The sequence below is a fragment of the Pseudophryne corroboree genome, chromosome 2 (assembly GCF_028390025.1).
Source record: "Pseudophryne corroboree isolate aPseCor3 chromosome 2, aPseCor3.hap2, whole genome shotgun sequence".
NCBI lineage: Eukaryota > Metazoa > Chordata > Amphibia > Anura > Myobatrachidae > Pseudophryne > Pseudophryne corroboree.
The window spans coordinates 409,216,203-409,241,002 of record NC_086445.1 but is presented as its reverse complement, the minus strand read 5'-3'; the positions used below and the strand labels follow the sequence as shown (position 1 = coordinate 409,241,002).

Genomic DNA, 24,800 nt, shown 5'->3' with positions numbered 1-24,800 from the left:
ATGCCACAGCCAGGGGTCACTTTTATACAGCGCCCTGCGGCCGTGGCATTAAATATCCAACTAGTCACCCCTGGCCGGGGTACCCTGGGGGAGTGGGGACCCCTTCAATCAAGGGGTCCGTCCCCCCCCCAGCCACCCAAGGGCCAAGGGTGAAGCCCGAGGCTGCCCCCCCCCCATCCAAGGGCTGCGGATGGGGGGCTGATAGCCTTGAGAAAATGACAAGAATATTGTTTTTTCCTGTAGTACTACAAGTCACAGCAAGCCTCCCCCGCAAGCTGGTACTTGGAGAACCACAAGTACCAGCATGCGGGCGGAAAACGGGCCCGCTGGTACCTGTAGTACTACTGGAAAAAAAATACCCAAATAAAAACAGGAGACACACACCTTGAGAGTAAAACTTTATTGCACACCTGCCGACACACACATACTTACCTATGTTGACACGAAGCAGTCGGTCCTCTTCTCCAAGTAGAATCCACGGGTACCTGAAAATAAAAGATAATTATACTCACCTCCAATCCAGTGTCCAGATATAAATCCTCGTACTTGGCAAAACAAATAAACGAACACCCGAACCAGCGGCCTGAAAGGGGTCCCATGTTTTCACATGGGACCCCTTTCCCCGAATGCCGGGACACCACGTGACTGCAGTTACCGAGGTCCCTTAAGCCAATCAGGAAGCGCTACTTCGTTGCACTCACCTGATTGGCTGTATGCGCGTGTGACCTCAGACAGCGCATCGCAAAGCCTCTCCATTACTTTCAATGGTGGGAACTTTGCGGTTAGCGGTGAGGTCACCCGCGGTCAGCGGCTGACCGCGGGTAACCCCACCGCTGACTGCAAAGTTCCCACATTGAAAGTAATGGAGAGGCTTTGCGATGCGCTGTCTGAGGTCACACGCGCATACAGCCAATCAGGTGAGTGCAACGAAGTAGCGCTTCCTGATTGGCTTAAGGGACCTCCGTGACAGCAGTCACGTGGTGTCCCGGCATTCGGGGAAAGGGGTCCCATGTGAAAACATGGGACCCCTTTCAGTCCGCTGGTTCGGGTGTTCGTTTATTTGTTTTGCCAAGTACAAGGATTTATATCTGGACACTGGATTGAGGTGAGTATCATTTTATTCACAGGTACCCCGGATCGTCGGATCAGGAGACGTGGCAGTCGGCGGGTCAACATAGGTAAGTATGTGTGTGTCGGCAGGTGTGCAATAAAGTTTTACTCTCAAGGTGTGTGTCTCCTGTTTTTATTTGGGTATTTTTTTCCCAGTAGTACTACAGGTACCAGCTTGCCCGTTTTTCTCCCGCATGCTGGTACTTGTGGTTCTCCAAGTACCAGCTTGCGGGGGATGCTTGCTGTGACTTGTAGTACTACTGGAAAAAACAATATTCTTTACATTTTCTCAAGGCTATCCGCCTCCATCCGCAGCCCTTGGATGGGGGGGGGGGGACAGCCTCGGGCTTCACCCCTGGCCCTTGGGTGGCTGGGGGGGGATGACCCCTTGATTGAAGGGGTCCCCACTCCCCCAGGGTACCCCGACCAGGGGTGACTAGTTGGATATTTAATGCCACGGCCGCAGGGCACTGTATAAAAGTGACCCCTGGCTGTGGCATTATCTGTCAAGCTAGTGGAGCCCGATGCTGGTGTAAAAAATACGGGGGACCCCTACTCTTTTTGTCCCCCGTATTTTTTTGCACCAGGCGCAGAGCCCGGTGCTGGTTTTAAAAATACGGGGGTTCCCCTGTCCATTTCCCCCCCGGATTTTTAGAACCAGGACCAGCTCGAAGAGCCCGAGGCTGGTTATGCTTTGGAGGGGGGACCCCACGCCATTTTTCCCCGTGTTTTTTTCCAGTTTTTACCCGTTTTTAAAAAAACGGAACAAAATCCGTCAAATCGGCCGTTTTTCGTCAGCGGGACTGTCGAATCCGTCTTTTATTGCATATGGTCAATTTCGGCACCCACTTGCCGAAATTAGACTGTCGAATTGAAAAACGGCCGAAAAATTGCCGTGATTCGCCGCTAATTGCATATACCCCTATGTATCTATATCATTAGTGCAGGTTTGGATTTTCCATGATGGATGTGCAGTGCAGCAGAGAATGTGTCGTGCTCTGAAAATCAGTAATTTGCTTATTTGTTCTAAAAGGAAAAACCTCTAAAATAGCCAGAAATTAGAGGTGGCAGAATGAAGGTTGTACTTATACAGAACAGTCAGATCTTTTCCAGGCTTCAGCTGTGAAGATTTTGTTAAATGGTACCGCTCTTAAGAAAACTCTGAGGTATCATGGACTCCTCTTTAAAAGGGACACGCTTTTAGGAAAAATATTTTTTGTCTTTAATTTGAAAAATTCGTTGATTTTCTGTGATCAGTATTGAAAACATTTAATTGATCTTTTATTATAGTCCTTTATATTTTGTAACATAACTGTTTTCTATTACGTCCTTGAGGATATTGGGGACACCATAAGAACCATGGAATATAGACTGATCCGCAGGAAACATGGGCACTTTAAGACTTTCAAAGGGGGCGTGACCTGGCTCCTCCCTCTATATCCCTCCCCAGACTCAGTTTAGAAAATGTGCCCTGCGAGATGGAGGCACTCGGGGGAGCTCTTAGAGTTTCTCTGAAAAGACTTAATGTTAGGTTTTTCATTTTGGGGAGATCTGCTGGCTACAGACTCCCTGCTTGGTGGGAAAGAGGGGAGAGCAGTCTAGACCCACTTCTAATGAGTTTCAGGGCTCTGCTGCTGCTGACAGGATGCCTTCAGCTCCTGAGGGGGAGATGAACGCCGGGCTCTCCTGGATGCTCGCTCCCACAGCTTGCCTTCCCCCCTCTTCAAGCCAGAAGTCAGAAGACAGGCGAGTATGTGAGGAAAAGACATCTTCTCTTCAACAAAGACAGCATATAGAGGTACCGCGTAGTGTGATTTGCTCCGTGCGCGCCAGGCTCCTGAACTGTACACACCGCTGGATGCAGGGCGCTGGGGGGGGGGGAGCCCGAGCCCGAGCCCTGGGGAGCTAAAAATACCTCATAAATCAGGCTGGCATATCTGTACAGTGCCCTGGCACTGCCAGCAAACCACCGCCAGGATAAACATGTAAAAATAAGCGGTGCGGGGCTTCCTCCTCCAGGCTCACTCGGCGCCATTTCCTCCTCCAAGCAGCAGCGCTGGTCCTTCCTCACAGCAGCAAGTACCAGGGACTATAAATTGAGGGGGGGGGGCAGATTATTTACATACATATTATAGCGCTGCAGCTCTGTGACACTTAAGGGTGTTTTTCAGACCTGCACTTTGGCGCTGGGGTCTGAGCTGGCTCTTTTCCTTTTGTTCCCTCACAGGCTTTCTTTTGGGTGCTGTTAGGGAGACAACATGTCTGAGGCAGAATTTTCCTCTCGGGGATAATTTATTGGGGACACCAAATGTTTTGGGGGTCCTGGTGCCGACTGCTGATTGGTTAACTGCTTTAAATGCTAATGTTACTCTATTAAATCAAAAGTTTACTGAATCTGACTCTCAACTGCAGATTTGGAAGAGATCAGTAGATGACGCTTTATTACAAGGGTCACTAAAACGTGGTGTTGACCAATTAGATGACACAGATACCGACACGGACTCTGATACCGGTGCCGATTATGCTGATTCTAGATTAGATCCTAAATTGGCTAAGAGTATTCAATATATGATTGTGGCTGTCAAAGACATATTACGTATTGACGAGGACCCCTTTACACCAGAAACGATGGTCTTTCTTTACAAAAAAAAAGAGACGCTCGGTTTCTTTTCCTCCTTGTTTTGAACTAAATGACCTTTTTGAAGGCATTTGAAATACACCTGATAAGAAATTTCTCATTCCTAATAGGATCAAGGTGGCATACCCCTTTCCCGTAACGGATAGGGATAAGTGGGAAATACCACCCACAGTAGACAAAGCCCTAGCACGCTTGTCTAAACAGGTAGCACTCCCTGCAGCTCAGTCGTCGACTCTTAAGGTGCCGGCTGATCGTAAGCAGGAGGCTACTTTAAAAGCTATTTTTACTACCACGGGAACGCAGCTTAGACCGCTTATTGCTTCAGCGTGGGTTAGTAGCGCCATTGAAAAATGGGCTGAAAGTTTATCTGCGGATTTAGATACTCTGGATAGGGATAGCATCCTAGTGATGCTTGGTTATATCTGGACGCGGCTGCGTACTTGAAAGAGGCTGCAAGAGATGCTGGCCTCCTGGGTGCTAAGGCTAATGCTATGTCAATTGCGGCTAGGCGTGCGCTATGGACTCATCAAAGGAATGCTGACGCTGATTATATGGAGTCCCTTCCCTTTAAGGGTGGGGAACTGTTTGGTGACGGCCTTACTGATTTAGTATCAGCGGCCACAGCGGGTAAATCTACTTATTTACCTAATGCTCCTGCGCAACAGAAGAAACCGCACTATCAAATGCAGTCCTTTCGGCCCAATAAATATAGAAAAGGTCGAGGTAACTTTTTCCTCGCTACCAGAGGTAGAGGAAGGGGCAAGAGAACTTCCGCCTCCTCGAGTTCACAAGAGCAGAAGTCCTCCCCGGCTTCCGCCAAATCCACCGCATGACGCCGGGTCTCCCTTACAGAAGACCACACTGGTGGGGGCACGTCTAAGGCTTTTCAGTCAGGTTTGGGTTCGCTCGGATCTGGACCCTTGGGTGTTACAAATTGTGACCCAAGGGTACAAACTGGAATTCCAAGACGTTCCCCCTCGCCGTTTTTTCAAATCACCCTTACCAGTTTTGCTTCCAGACAGAGTTCTAGTCTGTGGAGCGATACAAAAATTATGTCAAAATCAGGTTGTGATTGGGGTCCCCCGGGCGCAACAAGAGGAAGAGATTTATTCAAGCCTATTTGTAGTGCCAAAGCCGGATGGCTCGGTAGACCAATCCTCACCCTAAAATCTCTTAAATTTTTTCCTGAAGAAATTCAAATTCAAGATGGAGTCTCTCCGAGCGGTGATCTCCAGCCTGGAGGAGGGGGAATTCATGGTGTCTTTGGACATAAAGGATGCCTACCTTCATGTTCCCATTTATCCCCGGTTTGCAATCCAGGATACTCATTACCAATTTCAGACGTTGCTGTTTGGCCTGGCCACGGCTCCGAGGATTTTCACAAAAGTCATGGTAGAAATGATGGTTCTCCTCAGAAAAAGAGGAGTTACAATTATCCTGTACTTAGACGATCTCCTGATAAAGGCGGTCCAAGGAAAAACTGGTACAGGACATTGCACTGTCTCTGTTGCTTCTACAACAGCACGTCTGGCTCTTGAACCTGCCGAAATCACACTTAATTCCAACAACCCGGTTGGCATTTTTGGGTATGATTCTGGACACGGTCCAGCTGAGAGTGTTCCTCCTTCGGGAGAAAGCACTGGAAATTCAGAGTTTGGTAAAACTCATTCTGAAACCACCAACTGTCTCCATTCATCAATGCATTCGATTGCTGGGGAATATGGTGGCGGCATACGAGGCCCTCCAATTCGGGAGGTTCCATGCCAGAGTGTTTCAGTGGGACCTGTTGGACAAATGGTCCGGATCCCACCTTCATATGCACCGGAGGATAGTTCTATCCCCCAACACCAGAATCTCACTCCTGTGGTGGCTACACAGCTCTCACCTCTTAGAAGGACGCAGATTCGGGATCCAAGACTGGATCCTAGTGACCACGGATGCAAGTCTCCGGGGTTGTGGAGCAGTCACACAGGGGGTGACCTTCCTAGGAAGATGGTCAAGTCAGGAAACTCTTCTTCACATAAACGTGCTGGAGTTTAGGGCCATTTACAACGGCCTTCTACAAGCGGAGCATCTTCTTCGAAACCGGCCTGTCCTGATCCAATCGGACAATGTGACAGCAGTAGCGTACATAAACCGCCAAGGCAGCACAAAGAGCAGAACAGCAATGGCAGAAGCCACAAGGATTTTTCGCTGGGCAGAGACTCGGGTAAGCGCTCTGTCGGCAATTTTCCTTCCGGGAGTGGACAACTGGGAAGCAGACTTCCTCAGCAGACACGATCTACATCCAGGAGAGTGGAGCCTCCATCAGGAGGTCTTCTCCCTACTAACAAATCTATGGGGGGTTCCCCACATAGACATGATGGCGTTCCACCACAACAAATAACTACTAAAGTATTGTTCCCGGTCCAGGGACCCTCAGGCGGCGGCAGTGGATGCACTGACGTCACCTTGGGTGTATCCGTCGGTGTACGTTTTCCCTCCGCTTCCTCTCATTCCAAAGGTTCTGAGAATCCTAAGAAAATCACAGATTCCAGCGCTCCTTGTAGTTCCAGACTGGCCAAGGAGAATTTGGTACCCGGATCTTCAGGAGTTGTTAGTCGAAGATCCATGGCCTCTTCCTCTTCACGAGGATCTGTTGCGGCAGGGGCCGTTCATCTATCAAGACTAACAGCGGCTACGTTTGACGGCATGGCGGTTGAACGACAGATTTTAGCCCGTAAGGGTATTCCCGATGAAGTCATCCCCACTCTTATCCTTGCTAGGAAGGGTGTGATGTCGAAACACTATCACCATATTTGGAGGAAATATATTTCCTGGTGCGAGTCCAAGAAAGCTCCAGTGGAGAAGTTTGACCTTGGACGTTTTCTCCATTTTTCTACAAAATGGAGTGGATGCAGGCTTTAAATTAGGCTCCATAAAAGTGTAGATTTCTGCTTGGTCAATTTTCTTTCAGAAACAATTGGCCTCACTTCCTGAGGTGCAGACCTTTGTAAAAGGGGTCCTGCACATCCAACCTCCTTTTGTGCCACCTGTGGCACCTTGGGATCTTAATGTGGTTTTGACATTCCTAAAATCACATTGGTTTGAACCTTTAAGTAAAGTGGAGTTGAAATTCCTCACTTGGAAGGTTGTCATTTTGTTAGCATTGGCATCTGCAAGGCGGGTGTCTGAATTGGCGGCCTTGTCTCACAAGAGCCCTTATTTGATCTTCCATGAAGATAGGGCAGAATTGAGAACTCGGCAACAATTTCTGCCAAAGGTGGCTTCCTCTTTTCATATTAACCAACCTATTGTGGTGCCAGTGGCTACTGGCACTTTGGCTGAGGAAAAGTATCTGGATGTCGTCAGAGCTTTGCAAATTTACGTTGCCAGAACGGCTCCAGTTAGAAAAACAGAGTCTCTGTTTGTGCTATATGCTCCCAATAAACTTGGGTATCCTGCTTCAAAGCAGACCATTGCCCGCTGGATATGTCACACGATTCAGCAGGCTCATTCCACGGCAAGTTTGCCGTTACCTAAATCGGTAAAAGCCCATTCCACTAGGAAGGTGGGCTCGTCCTGGGCGGCTGCCCGGGGTGTCTCGGCATTACAACTTTGCCGAGCTGCTACTTGGTCGGGGTCAAACACGTTTGCCAAGTTTTACAAGTTTAGGTCTTCATCAGCCAAGGCATCAAAGTTTGGTCAATTGGTGCTGCAGAGTCATCCGCACTCTCCCGCCCGTTATAGAGCTTTGGTATAATCCCATGGTTCATTTGGTGTCTCCAATATCCTCAAGGACGTAATAGAAAACAGGATTTTAATACCTACCGGTAAATCCTTTTCTATAAGTCCGTAGAGGCAGGGCCGTCTTTTCGTATGGGCTCAATGGGCTCTTGCCCAAGGGCCCCATGAGTTTAAGGGTCCTATGCTGATAGCTGAGGGTCCCCTCTTTCCAGCGGTACCAGATTTTTGAAAATCGGCCCTGGGGAACCGGAGATATCCGACTTGAAACCAGTGGTCCCCATCCAAACCTGTTAATTGCTCTTCCCAGCCAGATATCTCAGGTTCTGTCTGACTTAGAGTTTTTCCAAGGGTATAATCCAAAAGCTGTGACTCTCCCCTTTCGGTGAACACTGGCAGCTTGTCTCTACTATGCCCAGAACTAGAGATATCAGCGTTTAAGCAGATGGTCCCTTCTCCAGCTCCACACGCCTAATATGCAGTTTTAGATTTTCGTTGGTGAATTGCTCTGGCTCCTGAACTCTGATCCCCAAGTCCCCAGAACCATCTGAAAGGTGGGACTCTCTAGTTTTTTTATCCCATAAAGCTAAGAAATATATTTTCAGGAACTTGAGATATCTGCAGTCAAGCAAGCTGCCCTCCCACACAAAAATAACAAATATTAAGCCCACTCCACTATCCACCCCTTCCCTACGTATTAAACACCCCATACCACCCTGGAAGTCATGTCCCAGGGCTTCTTCATTCAGCCCAATTCATTCAAGCCCCCCTTCTACAGTTTAGCGCCATCTGTGCAGTAAAGGCGAAATTAGCAGAAATTACTGCTCCAGGTCCTACATGCTGAGCAGAAGATAGAGCACCCCCTACCTCCCGCGGGACATCAAAGCTGCCGCTGATAGCACCCCCCACCCCTACCTCTGAAGGATGGGTAGGGGGCCCAGCGCATTGCTGTGCCCAGGGGCCTACACTACTGTTAAGACGGCCCTGCGTAGAGGATGTTGGGCGCCCGTCCCAGTGCGTACTGTATCTGCAGTTTAGTTCTGGTTACACACAGGTTGTGTTATGGTTTCTTCAGCTTGTTGCTGAATTTTGTTCATGTCCGTTGGCATGTGTTCAGTTGAATGCCATGTTATTCGGCATGTTTATGGCGTGAGCTGGTATGAAGCTCACCTTGTTGTTAATTCCTTTCCTCAAAATGTCCATCTCTCCGGGCACAGTTCCAAACCGAGTCTGGGGAGGGATATAGAGGGAGGAGCCAGGTCACGCCCCCTTTGAAAGTCTTAAAGTGCCCATGTCTCCTGCGGATCCGTCTATATCCCATGGTTCTTTTGGTGTCCCCAACATCCTCTACGGACTTATAGAAAAGGATTTACCGGTAGGTATTAAAATCCTGTTTTTACACACACAAATGGCTTCATGACCCCTTTGCTACCATGCTAAAAGTGCAAGAAGTGATGTCAAATGGCAAATTTGTTGCAAATCTTCATATAAATAAATGTTAAGGCAAAAACATTGCAACATCTGTCAGGCAGGTGTGAAAGCACACCAAGTGGCGTTGGTGCTCACTTGTTTTTGTTAGCCACAACACCTCTATAGAATAATCCCCTATGTTTCTACAATTATCTTCTGTCCCAAATATGCAAATGTGGAAGAGTCCATATATTGCTGTCGAAGGGAATGTGCAATTAGCTAGAGCAGCTGGCTAAAGAAAATGAACTTCTAAAAGGTTCTCTGTTTGTTTAATTGCTTCCTCTAACATGTTGCTGTCATACCAGGAGTGATTGGTTCAGATATTGGAATAAGATGACACCAACACCTGTAGCATATATATGACTGACTCCTCTTTTCAACTCCTGAAATAGGGTTCGATTCAATTCAGTGCGCATTGAATAGCGCTTGCAATTAGCTCCCGATGCTATTCAATTATGCGTGCTATCATAGAAGTCTGGTTCTCATGGACTAAACAGGGTGTTTTGGCATGAGAACGGCCATTCTCTGTCTAAAGTGCCTGCCGCTATGCTGTTTTGTCCATGCTGCAGCACAAAACTGCATCGCAGACACTAAGTTTTGTCGGATTTCTGCTTGCATGCCCGGAGAGGTGCGAGAAGAAATCTTCTAGTCTGGGATGACTAGCTCCCTCCCGGCTCTATTCAATCTGCGCTGGAATGAATCTATCCCATTCAGTGTAGGTGGTGAGAGTTTGGGGCTTGTAGATAACAAGGATTGGGAAGAGATCCTGGAAGTCTCAATAATAATAATTTCTACTAGCACATATATAGTACAATTACACACCTAATTATGGTGGATATCACTTCCCTCTGTATCTGGGAGGTGAGTACGTTTAAATAGGGGCAGAGGGCTAGACTGCACACGCTAATTTTAAACATAAGAGGAATTACCTTGCTGGGAAGAAAAAAGAAAATACAGGTACACACTTTTTAAGCATTAAGAACACTAGTAAGCAAAACTTCTAATAATCTCTACAATTTAACATGTAGTAAAGTTGAGTTTCTTAGCACAATTTTTGACCAAAAATGTGGGCCAACCTACCACATTACGTGGACCTCAACTGGTGGGTCCCTAACAATCTAATATGTAGACAGCAAATACATACTAAAACACCTAAGGGCAGGTGGGTGGGGTGCTAGTCCAGGTAGAAGGGTCTCCGCCTTCAAGTGTGTATACATATGAGTGAGTACATTTAACTGCAACGTAATGGTGTGCTGGGCATATACAGTGGTGCTTGAAAATTTGTTAACCATTCTGAATTTTTTATGGGCTGAATTCAAATCTTATTGACGCCGGCAGCCACTAGATGGCGCCAAACAGAAATATTAAAATGTAGCTCCGTTCGGGCGTGATCGGCTGCCAGCGTCTACATTTCAGCTAACACCTGTCAGGGGTGGCGAGCTGAAATGTGTGAAAAGTGATCCGATCAGGACTTTTCCCAATCGCTCCTATTAGTTTAGTCTGGTTTAGACGCTTTACGCAGCTAAACCCGACACTAACGGGCCCAATAGGGGACATCAATTGTATATTGCCCCCTGCGATCTCCTGTATTTTTAGACGGGAGATCGGGGTTGATAACATTTGACTTCCACCCTGTATTTCTGCTGAAACTACCTCTATCCTAAAAGTAGATAAGAGAACCAAATCAAACAAATGAGACAAAAATTACATGTGGTCATTTTTTTTATTGCGGAAAATAATCCAATATCACTTCTGTGAGTGGCAAAAGTATGTGAACCTTTAGGTTTAGCAGATATTTTGATGCCTGGTGAAATTAGAGTAGGGTATTTTTAATCTATGGGATGGCAATCAGGTGTGAGTGGACAACCTGTCCTTTTAAAAGAACAGGGTCCTATCAAAATCTGATGTTCACATGTTTATCGAAGTGTCTTGCCACGAATTATGGAGATTTCTGAGGTCCTCAGAAAAAGAGTTATTGATGCTCATCAAGCTGGAAACAGTTACAAAATAATGTCTAAAGAGTTTGGACTTCACCAATCAACAGTCCTCCCCAGGAGTGGTCGACAAACAAAAATCACGCCAAGAACAAGGCGTCTAATAGTTTGCTAGGTCACCAAAGGAACACCAGGTAACCTCTAAGCAACTAAATGCCTTTCTCACATTAGCTAATGTTAATGTTCATGAGTCTACCATAAGGAGGACACTGAACAGCAATTGTGTGCATGGCAGGACTGCAAAGAGAAAGACGCTGCTCTCCAAAAAGAACATTGCTGCTCGTCTACAGTTTACTAAAGATCACCTGGACAAGCCAGAAGGCTACTGGAACAATGTTTTATGGACAGATGAGTCCAAAAAAAGTGATTTTTAGTTTAAATAAGAAGGGTTCTATTTGGAGGAAGGACAACACTGCATTCCAGCATAAAAACCTCATATCATCTGTGAAACACATTGGTGGTAGTATCATGGTTTGGGCCTGTTTTTGCTGCATCTGGCCCAGGATGACTTGCCATCAATGACATCTGTCCATAAGCTGCATCTCAAGAGGACGTTGGTTATGCCGCAAGACAATGACCCAAAGCACACAAGTCATTCGACCAAAGAATTGTTTAAGAAGAATACATTTAAAGTTTTGGAATGACCAAGTCAAAGTCCTGACCTTAATCCAATAAAAATACTGTGGAAGGACCTGAAGTGAGCAGTTCATAGGAGGAAACCCATCAACATAACAGAGTTTAAGCTGTTTTGTACGGAGGAATGGGGTTAATGTTCAGGACAAAGCCGAAGTTCAGGACTAATCAACAATTACTGGAAAAGTTAACATGCAGTTATTGCTGCACAGTAGAGTCATACCAGATAGTGAACGCAAAGAGTCACATACATTTGCCACTGTCAGATATGTGATATAGGATCATTATCCTCAATAAAAATAATGTGCACGTCTTATTTTTATTTTTTTTGTCTCATTTTTTGCTTTGGTTTTCTTTACCTGCTTTTAGGACTTGTGTGAAAATCTGAGGTAGTTTTAGGCCAAATTTCAGCAGAAATATAGAAAATTCTGAAGGGTTCACAAACTTACAAAGGGATGAATACAGTATCCCGACAGCGGCATCCTGTCTGCTGGAATACCAGTGGCGGGGTAGCGAGTTGGTGGCATGGACCCACCAATCGAGTGGGAAGTATGGGCGGGTGTTGGGATGCCAGCTATCGGTTTGTCGGCGTGTGCCAGGATTCTGGCATCGGTCCCCTGAATGCTAGTATCCCGACAGCCGGTAAATTGACGGCATCCCCTTTCAAGCACCACTGTATGCTAGTGTAAGGACTTGCAGGAAATTGGGGTCTTTTGATGATGGGTGCAAGTTTAAATGTTTTGATCAAACTATGCCAAAATCCCCTCTGTTTTATTTGCTACATACACACAGATCTGTAGAACATTATTGTTAGCACTGATAGCAAAGTCTTTCTGTTTTTAAATCTATATGGCATTAATACAGGTTGAGTATCCCTTATCCAAAATTCAAAATCCCACATTTTGGGTCCCCTAATGAGATAATGACATATATATTATATATTATGTGTATATATAGATATATACAGTGTGTGTGTATGTATGTATGTATGTATGTATGTATGTATATATATATATATATATATATATATACACACACACACACACACACACACACACACACACACACACACACACACACACACATACACACACACACACATATATATATATATATATATATATATATATATATATATATATATATATATAAATCCTGTATGGAGTGTACTCACCAGACTGTTATTAGAGCCAGCAGGGGTTTTATTGAAGCATCATATACAACATCACACCACCGACGTTTCGGTCCTATCTGGACCTTTTTCAAGGTTTTGAAAAAGGTCCAGATAGGACCGAAACGTCGGTGGTGTGATGTTGTATATGATGCTTCAATAAAACCCCTGCTGGCTCTAATAACAGTCTGGTGAGTGCACCCCATACAGGATTTATATTTATTCATGGGAAAAGGAATATGCCCTGACCTAATGGAATTTGAGTGACACCCCAGCAACCTCAAGTTTCACTGTGAGTGCAGACAACCTTGGTTTTGTTTTATATATATATATATATATATATATATATATATATATATATATATATATATATATATATATATATATATATATATATACATAATATAGTGTGTCATTGTCTCGGTAGGGGAACCAAAAATGTGTTATTTTGGATAAGGGTTACTCAGCAGCTGGTACCATGTGCAAAACGAGCAGTGATGTATTTCTTTTCTGTTTTGATATCACTTCACAAATGTCTGTATTATGTCAGTGACGGCATTCTGAATTCTGATACTGACATTATGGGGAGAAATACATTGTTTTATGCGCCCGATCTCCCATCTAAAGTGATGTGAGATTGCGCTGCGCAGTTTAATTGTTTATTTTCTTTTTTGTGCTGATTGCACCCAGCCAGACTGGATTTAGTCATGTAAAACAGCTAAACCCGACCAAAGTGATGAGCGTGACAAGTACCATTTGGGCGCCCAAACAGGTCACGTATTGCTCAGTTAAGCTTGCTAGCTGAAAAGCTGGCACCAGCAGCTGTTCATGCCCGAACGGAGCAACAATTGAATTGCCCCGTCGGGCACCATCTAGTAGCTGAAAAACAGCACACCGTAAAACAGTTGAATTATCCTCCGATGACTGCAACCTCCTTGCTTTCATACTCTTTACTCTTTGCTTGGACGATGACAGCCTTAAATTTTTACCCACATTCTCTATGTGCCCTTTGTTGGTTGCATAAGCAAGTTGTGCCCTTCTCTATCTCTGTTTCAAAGACTGTGTACTTGCTGTGTATTCTGTACATATGTCCTGATAGGGTGGTCTTCAGTATGCCGACTGACGGGATCCCGGCGCACAGTATACCGGCGCCGGGATCCCGACAGCCGGCATACCGACACTTATTCTCCCTCGTGGGGGTCCACGACCCCCCTGGAAGGAGAATAAAATAGTGTGGCGCGCGTAGCGAGCCCGCAAGGGGCTCATGTGCGCTCGCCACACTGTCGGTAAGCCGGCGGTCGGGCTCCCGGCACTGGTATGCTGGTCGCCGGGAGCCCGACCGCCGGCATATCGTAGTGAACCCGTCCTGATATAATCTGTGATATTATGAGGATTATGCTAGTAGCATATGTCAATGTCGTGATAATTCTAGGTTTACTGTGTACCGTAACAAAATACAACAAATACTTGAGAGATTGTATCAAACTTCATCGGTAGAAAATCTATAAATAGAATCTTTCCTTTCTTTGTCACAAATCATGGAATGTTTTTCCCCCAAATGCTCTACCTGAAATTAAATGGTGTTCTCATAATACAGGTTGAGTATCCCATATCCAAAATGCTTGGGACCAGTAGTATTTTGAATCACTGATTTTTTTTCCCCGTATTTTGGAATAATCGCATACCATAATGAGATATAATGGCGATGGGAGCCAAGTCTAAGCACAGAATGCATTTGTTTCATATACACCTTTATACACACAGCCTGAAGATCGTTTAATACAATATTTTTAAGAACTGTGTGTACACACACACACACACACACACACACACATATATATATATACACACATACATATATATATATATATATATATATATATATATATATATATATATATATATATATATATATATATATATATATATAAATCCTGTATGGAGTGTACTCACCAGACTGTTATTAGAGCCAGCTGGGGTTTTATTGAAGCATCATATACAACATCACACCACCGACGTTTCGGTCCTATCTGGACCTTTTTGTGTGTGTGTACCTTGAGCTGTCCGAAAACAAAGGTTTCACTATTTCCGTCTCACTCAAAAAAATTCCATATTTCGGAATATTTGAATATGGGATAACTAACCTGTACTCAAGGCTGCTAAATTTGATGATTTGCATGTATAATATATTTACAGTGTATAGTCTTAGATTAATTTGTGCTGTTACTTTGCATTGTGCTGGGAAGCTATACCATATGGCGAGATCACCAACTTTCAGGTTCATAGGACATGACCTCAGTCTGTGCATGATCAGATAGGGAGAAAATGAATCTGCTAAACAAGTGAAGCATAACTCTTGGCAAATTCCGTTCCTCTTTAGAAAACGTTTTTTTGCTGATGGTGCTGCAGTGCAGTGGCTAGCGTGATTTATTCTGTTTTGTCTTTTAATACACAACATGTTAATGTACAGTCATTATCTCTCTAAGCCAGTGGTTCCCAACCTCGGTCCTCAAGTATCCCCAACAGTTCATGTTTTCCAGGTCACCGAGCAGTTGAACAGGTGTATTCATTACTCACTGACACATTTTAAAAAACCCACAGGTGGAGCAAATAATTTCACTTGATATCCTGTGAGGAGACCTGGAAAACATGAACTGTTGGGGCTACTTGAGGACCGAGGTTGGGAACAACTGCTCTAAGCAATTAAATTGAAACTCACCATTTTAGAATTGGGGATTTCTTTGGTACTTTTTAGTGATCATTAGTGAAATAATAATCTATTTATTACGAGATGTAACGCACCCGCTAATGTTACAGGTTTATTTATAGTCACCTCAGTTTCCCTTTCCCAGTATACAAGCATTATTAATTATGCCTTTATCTGGTCACGTCTCATCTCCGGTCCTTTATAACTTAAATGATCATAGTGTACATAGTTCTGCACGTGACTATAGTTGATAAATGTGTATTGTTCCGTGAGGTTGGCAAGGTTCTTATGTTGTATTGGATTCTGTCTCTGTTTTGGTGTATTATGTGTGCTAAAATTCTGCTTAGATTATGTGCATGAAATCATCAACCTTGCTGTAGTTTATAAAGTAGTTTCTTATGTTATATTGTTGCTATTCAACTCTGATCTATGCAGTCATTGCTTTACAACCTAGAACCGAGTTACAGTAGTAGAGTGCATGTAGAGATGTGTGTTAGTGGTTAAGTGTTTTGATGGGTATCCTTAAAATCATTATTACTGTCAAAGTACTCTGTTTAAATATTGTTTTCTCAAACAGTTCTATTCATGAATTCTTTAACATATGCAAATGATATATAAAAAAACTGCCTCTTATTACTTGTTTTCCAGGGTCGACATGTCAAAACAGGCCAACTTGCAGCTATCAAAGTCATGGATGTTACAGAGGTAAGTCATGCCTGCCTGCTCTCCCAGGTTTTTCAAGCACAGCCTGTTTTTGTCCCTGGATTTGTTTGGTGAACCTAACCTAGATCATTGTGCTATGTAGAACACTTACTTTTCCATGAAATGTAAATAAAAGAAACTGTATAGCAAAGTGCGATTTATTATTAGCAATACTTCCATGATTTATAAGGCGTCACATGGGTTCCGTACACTGTACATTGTTATAGATTATGGGCCATGCCATGAGAATAGGTAAATCCCATGTGTGACACTGTAAAAAACAAAAAACAAAAAAAAAATCCTGTAGCTTGGGTATCTTGAGATTTCACTATAAATTGACAAGTTAAATTATGGCTTTCTCATAGGTTCTCATTAAAAAGTAACACAGGCTCTTAATTTTAAGGGGAAATATCAAGTAGAAGTTTACTTTACAAAACTGTGGTGGACTTGACTTGCCCCGTACTTGGCAACAACATTTTGTGATACTGTGAGTATTTCTACCTAGAAAATAAGTCTAGCAAACAACAACAACAACAAAAAAACTTCCTAGTGTTAAGTTTTAACAAACATATATATGTTAAAACTTTGTACAAATGTCTAGTACGTGACGGTGGACTGGCCCTTATACAGGGTTTCATGCCTACAAGTCATTCAGGGGGTTGTCCCAGGGGTTCAGAACCAAATCCCAACATGTTTTAATTAAAATAGGGATTTTCCCCAAGTTTATCACCAGCTCAGAGTTGGTGAATTAAATTTTGCAGTAAAATTACTGCGAAAACGTTTTGTGGACAATTGAATAAGCGTTTGGAGAATTTTACAGCGATTCAAAATAATTTTGCGTCTTTTTACCGGTAATTAAATTCCCCCCCCTATGCCTCTAGTAAACTAGACAGTTATTTTTTTTTTTTTTAACCTTTCATTCCCCATACTAGCACACTATTCATAGTGTAAGGATACATCTTCTGGTAACATCTGGCTGGTTCAGATGGGAGGCGGTAAAAGGTCGTCCCCCCCCCCCCCCCCTTTTTTTTTTTTTAACTTTGCTCACTTTCATTGGCATCCAGTTTCTCCTCTCCGCCCCCCACACCGTTTTTTTTCCCTACTGTTTTCTCTGTATTAACCATCAAGTGACAGATCTGTCTTAAATTAGTTTTCTCTTACGTCCTAGAGGATGCTGGGGACTCCGTAAGGACCATGGGGTATAGACGGGCTCCGCAGGAGACATGGGCACTATAAAGAATTTTAGAATGGGTGTGCACTGGCTCCTCCCTCTATGCCCCTCCTCCAGACCCCAGTTAGATCCTGTGCCCAGAGGAGATTGGGTGCATTACAGGGAGCTCTCCTGAGTTTCTCTGAAAAATAATTTTGTTAGGTTTTTTATTTTCAGGGAGCACTGCTGGCAACAGGCTCCCTGCATCGTGCGACTGAGGAGAGAGAATCAGTCCTACTTAAGTGATAGGCTCTGCTTCTTAGGCTATTGGACACCATTAGCTCCAGAGGGAGTCGGAACGCAGGTCTCCCCTCGCCGTTCGTCCCAGAGCCGTGCTGCCGTCCTCCTCACAGAGCCGGAAGGTAGAAGCCGGGTGAGTATAAGAAGAAAGAAGACTTCTTAGGCGGCAGAAGACTTCAGATCTTCCCTGAGGTAAGGGCGCAGCGGTAGCGCTGTGCGCCATTGCTCCCACACACAACACACACTAGCAGGCACTGATGGGTGCAGGGCGCAGGGGGGGGCACCCTGGGCAGCAATAAAAATCTCTAAATCTGGCATTTAGAAGTTTATGGCCTGCGTAGGCAGTAAGTATATAAATCCCCCGCCAGTTTTTATACTTTGAGCAGGACCGAAGCCCACCGCTGGAGGGGGCGGAGCTTGATCCCTCAGCACTAACCAGCGCCATTTTCTCCACAGAGATCTGCAGAGAAGCTGGCTCCCCGGTCTCTCCCCTGCTGAACACGGTGACACAGGGCTGAAAAGGGGGGGGGGGGGGGGGAGGGGGCACTTGTAAGGCGCATTGAGTGTATTACACAGTAATTATATATATAAAAGCGCTATATTATCTGGGAAATTGTTTCCAGTGTCAGTTGGCGCTGGGTGTGTGCTGGCATACTCTCTCTCTGTCTCTCCAAAGGGCCTTATTGGGGAACTGTCTCCTTATAACTATATCCTAGTGTGTGTGGGGGTGTCGGTACGAGTGTGTCGGCATGTCTGATGTGGAAGGCTCAGCTAAGGAGGAGGTGGAGCAGATGGCTGTGGTGTCTCCGTCGGCAACGCCGACTCATGATTGGATGGACATGTGGAATGTTTTAAATGCAAATGTGACCTTATTACATAAGAGACTGGACAAAGCAGAGTCCAGGGAAAAAGCAGAGAGTCAATTCACAGCTTCGACTGGGTCACAGGGCCCTTCTGGGTCTCATAAACGTCCTCTATCCCAAATTGCAGACACTGATACCGACACGGATTCTGACTCCAGTGTTGACTACGATGATGCGAGGTTACACCCAAGGGTGGCCAAAAGTATTCATTATGTGATTATTGCAATAAAAGATGTCTTGCATATCACAGATAACCCCTCGGTCCCTGACACGAGGGTGCGCATGTATAAGTAAAAGAAACCTGAGGTAACCTTTCCCCCATCTCATGAGCTTAACGAGTTATTGAAAAAGCTTGGGGAACTGCAGATAAAAAACTGCAGATTCCCAAAAGGATTCTTATGGCGTCTCTTTTCCCTGCACAGGACAGGGTACGTTGGGAATCCTCACCCAGGGTGGACAAGGCTTTAACGCGCCTGTCCAAGAAGGTGGCGTTACCGTCTCCGGACACTGCAGCCCTCAAGGATCCTGCTGATCGCAGACAGGAAACTACTTTAAAATCTATTTATGCGCATACGGGTGCTTTACTCAGACCGGCAATAGCATCGGCATGGGTGTGTAGTGCAGTTGCAGCTTGGACAGATACCTTGTCAGCTGACCTTGATACCCTAGACAGGGATACCATTTTATTGACCTTAGGTCACATTAAAGACGCAGTCTTATATATGAGGGACGCTCAAAGAGACGTTGGGCTGTTAGGTTCGAGAGCCAACGCCATGCCGATTTCTGCTAGGCGAGCCCTGTGGACCCGCCAATGGACGGGTGATGCCGACTCAAAGAAGCATATGGAGGTTTTGCCATACAAAGGTGAAGTTTTATTTGGGGAAGGTCTCGCGGACCTGGTTGCCACAGCTACCGCGGGTAAATCTACCTTTTTGCCTTTTGTTCCCCCACAGCAAAAGAAAACTCCACAATATCAGATGCAGTCCTTTCGGTCGCATAAGTCCAGAAGAGGTCGGGGCTCATCTTTCCTCGCCAGAGGTAAGGGTAGAGGGAAGAGAGCACCTGCTCCGGCTAGTTCCCAGGAGCAGAAGTCCTCCCCGGCTTCTACTAAATCCACTGCATGACGCTGGGGCTCCACTGAGGGAGTCCGCGCCGGTGGGGACACGTCTTCGACTCTTCAGCCAGGTCTGGGTTCTGTGAGACGTGGATCCTTGGGCGATGGAAATTGTATCCCAAGGCTACAAACTGGAATTCGAAGAGGTGCCCCCTCGCCGATTTTTCTAGTCGGCCTTGCCAGCTTCTCCCCCAGAGAGGGCAGTAGTGTTAGCTGCAATTCAAAAGCTGTGTCAACAGCAAGTGATTATCACGGTTCCCCTAGTCCAACAGGGGAAAGGGTACTATTCAACCCTGTTTGTGGTCCCGAAGCCGGATGTCTCGGTCAGACCCATTTTAAATCTATAATCCCTAAACCTGTACTTTAAAAAGTTCAAATTCAAGATGGAATCGTTGCGGGCTGTGATCTCCAGTCTGGAAGGGGGGGATTTTATGGTGTCACTCGACATAAAGGATGCATACCTTCATGTCCCCATATATCCGCCTCATCAGGCGTACCTGAGATTCGCAATTGATTTCAACGACGCGGCTATCATTCCTAGTCATGATTCTGGACACGGAACAGAAGGGGTTTTTTCTCCCAATGGAAAAAGCAATGGACCTCCAGAACATGGTCAGAGACCTGCTAAAACCAAAAAGAGTGTCGGTTCATCAATGCACTCGAGTTCTGGGAAAAATGGTGGCAGCCTACGAGGCCATCCCCTTCGGCAGGTTTCATGCGAGGACATTTCAGTGGGACCTTCTGGACAAGTGGTCGGGATCCCATCTACAAATACATCAGAAGATAAGCCTGTCCCCCAGGGCCAGGGTGTCTCTCCTGTGGTGGCTGCAGAGTGCTCACCTTCTAGAGGGTCGCAGATTCGACATTCAAGACTGGGTTCTGATAACCACGGACGCGAGCCTCCGAGGATGGGGAGCAGTCACACAAGGAAAGAATTTTCAGGGACTGTGGTCAAGCCAGGAGGCTTGTCTACACATCAACGTACTGGAATTAAGGGCCATATACAACGGCCTACGACAAGCGGAGAATCTTCTTCTTTGCGACCTACCGGTTCTAATTCAATCAGACAACGTCACAGCCGTGGCTCATGTAAACCACCAAGGCGGGACAAGGAGCAGACTGGCAGTGGTGGAAGCCACCAGGATTCTGCGCTGGGCAGAAAATCACGTAAGCGCTCTGTCAGCGGTATTCATTCCGGGAGTGGACAACTGGGAAGCAGACTTTCTCAGCAGACACGATCTCCATCCAGGAGAGTGGGGACTTCATCAATAAGTCTTTGCAGAGATAACAAGTCTTTGGGGTCTTCCTCAAATAGACATGATGGCGTCACGCCTCAACAAGAAGCTTCGGCGGTATTGTGCCAGGTTAAGGGACCCGCAGGCAGTAGCGGTGGACGCCCTGATGACACCAAGGGAGTTTGTCAGTCTATGTGTTCCCTCCTCTTCCTCTCATCTCAAAAATATTGAGAATCATAAGACGATAAAGAGTACAGAGAATACTCATTGTCCCAGATTGGCCTCGAAGGGCCTGGTATTCAGATCTTCAGGAGATGCTCACAGAAGATCCATGGCCTCTTCCTCTCAGGGAGGACCTGTTGCAACAGGGGCCCTGCGTGTTCCAAGACTTACCGCGGTTACATTTGATGGCATGGCGGTTGAACGCCGAATTCTAGCTGGAAAAGGTATTCCGGAGGAGGTCATCCCTACTCTGATAAAGGCTAGGAAGGAGGTGACGGCGAAACATTATCACCGTATCCGGAGGAAGTATGTATCTTGGTGTGAAGCCACGAAGGCTCCTACGGAAGATTTCCATCTGGGCCGTTTTCTCCACTTTCTACAGACAGGAGTGGATATGGGCCTAAAATTAGGCTCCGTTAAGGTACAGATTTCGGCCCTGTCTATTTTCTTTCAGAAGGAATTGGCTTCTCTCCCGGAAGTCCAGACTTTTGTAAAGGGAGTGCTACACATCCCGCCTCCTTTTGTGCCCCCAGTGGCACCATGGGACCTTAATGTTGTGTTACGGTTCCTGAAGTCTCACTGGTTTGAACCGCTTCAAACGGTTGAATTAAAATTTCTCACTTGGAAGGTGGTCATGTTGTTGGCCTTGGCATCGGCAAGACGGGTGTCTGAATTGGCGGCCTTGTCTCACAAGAGTCCCTATTTGATTTTCCATGTGGATAGGGCAGAGTTGAGGACTCGTCCTCTATTTTTGCCTAAGGTGGTTTCTTCATTTCATATGAACCAACCTATTTTGGTGCCTGTGGCTACGGATGACTTGGAGGATTCCGTGTCCCTGTATGTAGTCAGGGCCTTAAAAATCTATGTAGCCAGGACGGCTCGGGTTAGGAAAACAGAAGCACTGTTTGTCCTGTATGCAGCCAACAAAGTTGGCGCTCCTGCTTCGAATCAGACTATTGCTCGCTGGATCTGTACCACAATTCAGCAGGCTCATTGTACGGCAGGATTGCCGTTACCAAATTCGGTAAAGGCCCATTCCACTAGGAAGGTGGGCTCTTCTTGGGCGGCTGCCCGAGGCGTCTCGGCTTTACAGCTTTGCTGAGCAGCTACCTGGTCGGGTTCAAACACTTTTGCAAAGTTCTATAAGTTTGATACCCTGGCTGATGAGGACCTTGCGTTTGCTCAGTCAGTGCTGCAGAGTCGTCCGCACTCTCCCGCCCGGTCTGGAGCTTTGGTATAAACCCCATGGTCCTTACGGAGTCCCCAGCATCCTCTAGGACGTAAGAGAAAATAAGATTTTAAACCTACCTGTAAATCTTTTTCTCCTAGTCCGTAGAGGATGCTGGGCACCCGTCTCAGTGCTGACAAAATCTGCAAGGCTTGTATAAAGTTGTTGCTTACATAAGGGTTATGTTACAGTTGAGATCAGTCTTTAGCTGATACTGTTTTGTTCATACTGTTAACTGGTTGCGTATATTCCAGGTTATACGGTGTGGATGGTGTGGGCTGGTATGTATCTTGCCCTTAGATTAACAAAATCCTTTCCTCTTACTGTCCGTCTCCTCTGGGCACAGTTTCTCTAACTGAGGTCTGGAGGAGGGGCATAGAGGGAGGAGCCAGTGCACACCCATTCTGTCCTAAAGTCTTTAGAGTGCCCATGTCTCCTGCGGAGCCCGTCTATACCCCATGGCCCTTACGGAGTCCCCAGCATCCTCTACGGACTAGGAGAAAAAGATTTACCGGTAGGTTTATAATCTTATTTTTTTTTAAGTATCACAAGATAAAATGATGAAGTGATTTGTGCACTATTGAGTTTAGTTAAATGTGACATTGAAGAATATGTGCCTTTTTAGATGCTGCATGGTGTGGCAAGTAAAACTTTTTCCAATTTGTCATTTAAACAAAAACTAATAAACCTTTTATCAGTGTATCTACCAATGTAATAGATAAACCCATTTCTCTAACGTCCTAAGTGGATGCTGGGGACTCCATAAGGACCATGGGGGATAGCGGCTCCGCAGGAGACTGGGCACATCTAAAGAAAGCTTTAGGACTAACTGGTGTGCACTGGCTCCTCCCCCTATGACCCTCCTCCAAGCCTCAGTTAGATTTCTGTGCCCGACGAGAAGGGTGCACACTAGGGGCTCTCCTGAGCTTCTTAGTGAAAGTTTTAGTTTAGGTTTGTTATTTTCAGTGAGACCTGCTGGCAACAGGCTCACTGCATCGTGGGACTAAGGGGAGAAGAAGCGAACTCACCTGACTGCAGAGTGGATTGGGCTTCTTGGCTACTGGACATTAGCTCCAGAGGGACGATCACAGGTTCAGCCTGGATGGGTCCCGGAGCCGCGCCGCCGGCCCCCTTACAGAGCCAGAAGAGCGAAGAGGTCCGGAAAAATCGGTTCCTGTCTTCAATAAGGTAGCGCACAGCACTGCAGCTGTGCGCCATTGCTCTCAGCACACTTCACACTCCGGTCACTGAGGGTGCAGGGCGCTGGGGGGCAGCGCCCTGAGATGCAATACAACATGTTTAAACCTTATATGGCTAAAGAAATACATCACATATAGCTCCTGGGCTATATGGATGCATTTCACCCCTGCCAGTTTTCCTAAAAAAAGCGGGAGAAAAGGCCGCCGTGAAGGGGGCGGAGCCTATCTCCTCAGCACACAAGCGCCATTTTCCCTCACAGCTCCGTTGGAGGGAAGCTCCCTGGCTCTCCCCTGCAGTCACTACACTACAGAAAGGGTTAAAAAAGAGAGGGGGTCACTAATTAGGCGCAGTATTAACTATACAGCAGCTATAAGGGGAAAAACGCTTATATAAGGTTATCCCTGTATATATATAGCGCTCTGGTGTGTGCTGGCAAACTCTCTCCCTCTGTCTCCCCAAAGGGCTAGTGGGGTCCTGTCCTCTATCAGAGCATTCCCTGTGTGTGTGCTGTGTGTCGGTACGTTTGTGTCGACATGTATGAGGAGAAAAATGATGTGGAGACGGAGCAGAGTGTCTGTAACAGTGATGTCACCACCTAGGGGGTCGACACCTGAGTGGATGTACTGTTGAAAATTACGTGACAGTGTCAGCTCTGTATAAAAAAAAAGTGGTTGACATGAGACAGCCGGCTACTCAGCTTGTGCCTGTCCAGACGTCTCATAGGCCGTCAGGGGCTCTAAAGCACCCGTTACCTCAGATGGCAGATACAGACGCCGACACGGATACTGACTCCTGTGTCGACGGTGAAGAGACAACCGTGATTTCCAGTAGGGCCACACGTTACATGATTGAGACAATGGAAAATGTTTTATACATTTCTGATAATACGAGTACCACCAAAAAGGGGTATTATGTTCGGTGAGGGAAAAACTACCTGTAGTTTTCCTGAATCTGAGAAATAAAATGTGTGATGATGCGTGGGTTTCCCCCCGATAACAATTGATAATTTCTTAAAAAGTATTGGCTGTATACCCTTTCCCGCCAGAGGTTAGGGTGCGTTGGGAAACACCCCCTAGGGGGGATAAGGCGCTCACACGCTTGTAAGAACAAGGGCTCTACCCTCTCATGAGATGGCCGCCCTTAAGGATCCTGCTGATAGAAAGCAGGAGGGTATCCAAAAATGTATTCACACACATACTGGTGTTATACTGCGACCAGCAATCGCCTCAGCCTGGAGGTGCAGTGCTGGGTTGGCATGGTCGGATTCCCTGACTGAAAATATTGATATCCTAGATAAGGATGGTATATTATTGCCTATAGAGCATTTAAAAGATGCATTT

General features: G+C 45.9%; 1 protein-coding gene across 4 annotated transcripts in view; it reads left to right on the top strand.

Moving 5' to 3' along the window:
* MAP4K4 (mitogen-activated protein kinase kinase kinase kinase 4) overlaps window positions 1-24,800 on the top strand; it is a 276,338-nt gene that overhangs the window by 104,154 nt on the left and 147,384 nt on the right. For all 4 annotated transcript variants that reach the window (XM_063953441.1, XM_063953440.1, XM_063953443.1 and 1 more), the window contains exon 3: window positions 16,095-16,151. In XM_063953441.1, the coding sequence (XP_063809511.1) occupies window positions 16,095-16,151 (57 nt within the window). The remainder of the gene's footprint in view (window positions 1-16,094; window positions 16,152-24,800) is intronic.